At 51.4% G+C, this 3,827-nt stretch overlaps 1 protein-coding gene across 1 annotated transcript; it reads left to right on the top strand.

Annotated features, from left to right (window-relative positions):
* The first annotated feature begins 208 nt into the window (after positions 1 to 208).
* On the top strand, positions 209 to 3,470 carry FOBCDRAFT_13829 (armadillo-type protein). Its single transcript, XM_031172834.3, has 3 exons — positions 209 to 551; positions 613 to 3,237; positions 3,294 to 3,470. The coding sequence occupies exons 1-3, from the start codon at positions 447 to 449 to the stop codon at positions 3,393 to 3,395; spliced, it is 2,832 nt and encodes a 943-aa protein (XP_031049619.1). The 5' UTR covers positions 209 to 446; the 3' UTR covers positions 3,396 to 3,470.
* The last annotated feature ends 357 nt before the right edge of the window (positions 3,471 to 3,827 follow it).

Raw genomic sequence — 3,827 nt, 5'->3', positions numbered from 1 at the left:
TCAGGGTCGTAATAAGCAAAGCAATCCCTAGGAACAAAGGCGAAGCTGCTAGGCGTCTCAGTAAGAAACCAGGTGAGTAGACTTGAGTTGACTTGAGCTTTGCAGTGTGGCCCCACGGTGTTGCACATCCCTGTATCGGAGGGGCACATTCGCTTCTCGCCCACTGCCATCCCATACGACGACGGACGGATACTCTATCCCACTATACAAGAGTCCACCGCTGGTCTCTCGTTTCTCATCTCTCCCCTCTCCCAGGCTCCTTCACCATTGTCATCTCTATTTTGTCCTGGCTAAAGGTTTGCGCATTGCTAACCGTTGACGAGTAGGAGCTGTGGAGCTTAGCTCATGTGAAAGTCGTTCACAAAGTTTCCATCTCGCTTCTGCGCCCCTCTTCTCTACATCCGCCTTCTGCGACGTTCAGAGACGTTGTCAACACCACCGCAGCCATGTCCTCCTGGGAACCCGCCCCCGATTCGCTGCAGCAGCTCGCTGCTTGCCTCAAAGACTCCCTCAGTGGTTTCGACAAGAGTGCTCAGAAGCAGGCTGACTTGGTAAGACTTTGCTTGCCCATCGCAATGCATGCGCCGCCCCTCAGCTAATCATCCTTTGCAGATGCTTCAACAAGCCAAGAACTCCCCAGACATCAACAACTATCTCGCATATCTCTTCTCAAGCTCCTCACCTCCCAATGGCCTTCAATTTTCGGAGCAAGATTTCCACCTCGTGCGCTCCGCCGCTGGCATCATGCTCAAGAATAATGTTCGAAGCGAATGGAAGAGCATCCCCGAGTCCAACCTCCAGCTCATCAAGCTCGCGGTCCCCATGTGCCTGCAAGACAAGAACTCCCAGATCCGCAACTTTGCTGGAAACATTGCTACCGAAATTGTCCGCCGTGGAGGCTTGCTCAGCTGGCCGGAGCTACTTCCCCAGCTCCTCGACTTGGTCGGTAACACATCCGGTCAAACTTCGAATGAGGCGCAAGAGGGTGCTATGTCTGCTCTGGCCAAGATCTGCGAGGACAACTTCCGTCAGTTGACCAAGGAGGTTAATGGCCAGAGGCCCCTCAACTATGTTCTTCCCCATTTCATCGCGGCCACCAAGAGCCCTCTGCCCAAGGTCAGGGCTGGTGCGCTTACTGCCATCAACGTCTTCACACCTCGAGAATCACAGGCCATGCTTAACTCCATCGATGACCTCCTCCAGCATCTGTTTGTTCTGGCCAGCGATGACAATGTTGATGTTCGACGACAAGTGTGCCGTGCCTTTGTTCACCTAGTTGAGACGCGACCCGACAAGCTCCAGCCGCACATTAGTGGCCTCGTCGACTATATAATATCCCAGCAGAAAGGCGACGATGAGGACTTGGCCTGTGAAGCGGCCGAATTCTGGCTCGCCGTGGGAGAACATGACAATTTGTGGAGGGCATTGGAGCCGTACATCAATAAGATTATTCCTGTCCTCCTCGAGTGCATGGTTTACAGTGGAGAGGACATTGCCCTCCTTGGAGGTGCTTCAGATGACGAGGAGGAGGAGGATCGTGAAGAGGATATCCGCCCTGCATTTGCCAAGAAGGCTCTTGCACGAAAGGCCAACGGTGAGGTCAGCGAGTCCGCAGATCAAGCCCAGAATGGAAACGGCTTCGAGAAGCTCAGTGGAATGGACGACGATACCGAGGAGGGAGAAATCGATGACTACGATGACGGTGACGACGCCAACCCTGACGAGCGATGGACCATCCGCAAGTGCTCCGCCGCCGCTCTCGATGTTTTCGCCCGCGACTTCCAATCTCCTGTTTTCGAGGCTATCTTCCCCTATCTGTCACAGCATCTGAAGCACGAAGAGTGGCCTCAGCGAGAAGCCGCTGTTCTCGCCTTGGGTGCTGTTGCTGATGGATGCATGGACGTTGTTGTCCCTCACTTGCCTGAGCTTGTGCCTTACCTCATCTCTCTTCTCGAGGACTCGGAGCCTGTTGTGAGACAGATCACCTGTTGGACCCTTGGTCGATATTCGTCATGGGCTGCCAATCTGGAGGATACAGACAAGGATCAGTTCTTCCTCCCTTTGATGGACGGTATTCTCCGCCACATGTTGGATAAGAACAAGAAAGTACAAGAAGCTGCTGCATCGGCATTCGCCAACCTTGAGGAGAAGGCAGGTAAGATCCTTGAACCTTACTGTGGCCCCATTATCCAGCAATTTGTCCATTGCTTTGCCAAGTACAAGGATCGCAACATGTACATTCTTTACGACTGTGTACAGACACTGGCGGAGCATATTGGACCTGCCATGGCCGCACCAGAGCTGTCTGGCAAGCTGATGCCTGCCTTGATCGACCGATACAACCGTGTATCGGATCAGTCACGGGAGCTGTTCCCTCTGCTAGAGTGCCTCTCTTATGTGGCGATGGCACTCGGTGATGCGTTCGCTCCCTATGCTGAGCCTATCTTCCTTCGATGCGTCAATATCATTCACGTCAATCTTGAGCAGACTTTGGCCGCTGCTGGCAACCCCATAATTGACCAACCTGACAAGGATTTCCTGGTAACAAGTCTGGATCTTCTTAGTGCCATCGTTCAAGCTCTCAACGATGACAAGTCGGCTGCATTGGTCAAGAGCTCCCAACAATCCTTCTTTGAGCTCCTCAGCTTCTGTATGGAGGACCCCAGTGACGAAGTTCGACAATCTGCCTATGCACTGTTGGGAGATTGCGCTAGATACGTCTATCCTCTACTACAGCCCTACCTTGCTACAATTATCCCCATCCTGCTGAAGCAGCTTGATATGGACAGCGTCCTTGATGAGGATATGGACAGTGGGTTTGGCGTCGTTAACAATGCCTGCTGGTCAGTTGGTGAAATTTCAATGCAACACAAGGAGCACATGGGCCCATGGGTTCAAGAGCTTCTCCAACGGTTTGTTGAGATTATGACCAACCCTCGTGTTCCTAAAGCGCTGAACGAAAACGCTGCCATGGCTTTGGGACGCCTCGGCCTCGAGAACTCGGAACAGCTTGGACCTCATCTTTCAACTTTTGCAGAGGAATGGATCAGCATCATGAACGAGGTCGATGCAACTGAAGAGAAGGCGACGGCTTTCAAGGGATTTTCTATGATCGTGGGACGAAACCCTCAGGCCATGGAGAAGGAGTTGCTCAACTATTTTACGGCCATTGCCCGTTATCGTGATATTGACTTGAAGAGCCCTGTCAGGCAGGAGTTGCATGATGTCTTCCAGAAGGTCAGTGCCTATTGCATTGCTGTTGTTTCTTTATCACACAAGCTAACGTTTCTCAGGTCATCGATATCTACAAACAAATAATTCCCGAGTTTAGCAACTTTGTTGGCCAGATGCAGCAACGAGACCGACAAAATTTGGAGTCGCATTATACTCTGTAGTATGGGATGGCGACTGATCTCGGCCTTCTTATTTCTTGAAGGAATGACTCAAGGGTGGCAGTGGAAGTGGTTCGTCGTTATTACATAGTTATAGATAGCACTGATTCTTTTATCGCAGTAGATAGCATGGTACGGGATGCATGGCGAAGTTCAAGGGGGTTTATGAAAAGTCTTGGAGCCATTTTGATTGATGTTGAATGATGGTATGAACTGACGAGGGTCGCAATGCGACATTGGGAGGAGGACGAGATACCTGATGGAAGCTGGAACTGGGAAATGGGACTGGGAGAATGGCAACATGTTATGCCACAAGTAGATAGAAGTATTCGGATTCATGGGAGGAGTTGATGGGCATTTATGGGGTCCGAGTTAGATAGATACGCTACTTTATTATGCTGCTGCAAGCTGGAGCAATGTCACTGAAGCGTGGAA

Source organism: Fusarium oxysporum, chromosome II (assembly GCF_013085055.1).
Source record: "Fusarium oxysporum Fo47 chromosome II, complete sequence".
Classification (NCBI taxonomy): Eukaryota; Fungi; Ascomycota; class Sordariomycetes; order Hypocreales; family Nectriaceae; genus Fusarium; species Fusarium oxysporum.
Note: the sequence above shows the minus strand (reverse complement) of the source record. Positions and strands in the feature narration are given on the sequence as shown.

What these genes read in the sequence shown, in the direction of transcription:
- FOBCDRAFT_13829 (XM_031172834.3), top strand. Translation starts at nt 447, where the DNA reads ATGTCCTCCTGGGAACCCGCCCCCGATTCGCTGCAGCAGCTCGCTGCT. An exon ending in CTCAGAAGCAGGCTGACTTG is followed by an intron (nt 552 to 612) that starts GTAAGACTTTGC and finishes CATCCTTTGCAG; the next exon opens with ATGCTTCAACAAGCCAAGAA. An exon ending in TGCATGATGTCTTCCAGAAG is followed by an intron (nt 3,238 to 3,293) that starts GTCAGTGCCTAT and finishes AACGTTTCTCAG; the next exon opens with GTCATCGATATCTACAAACA.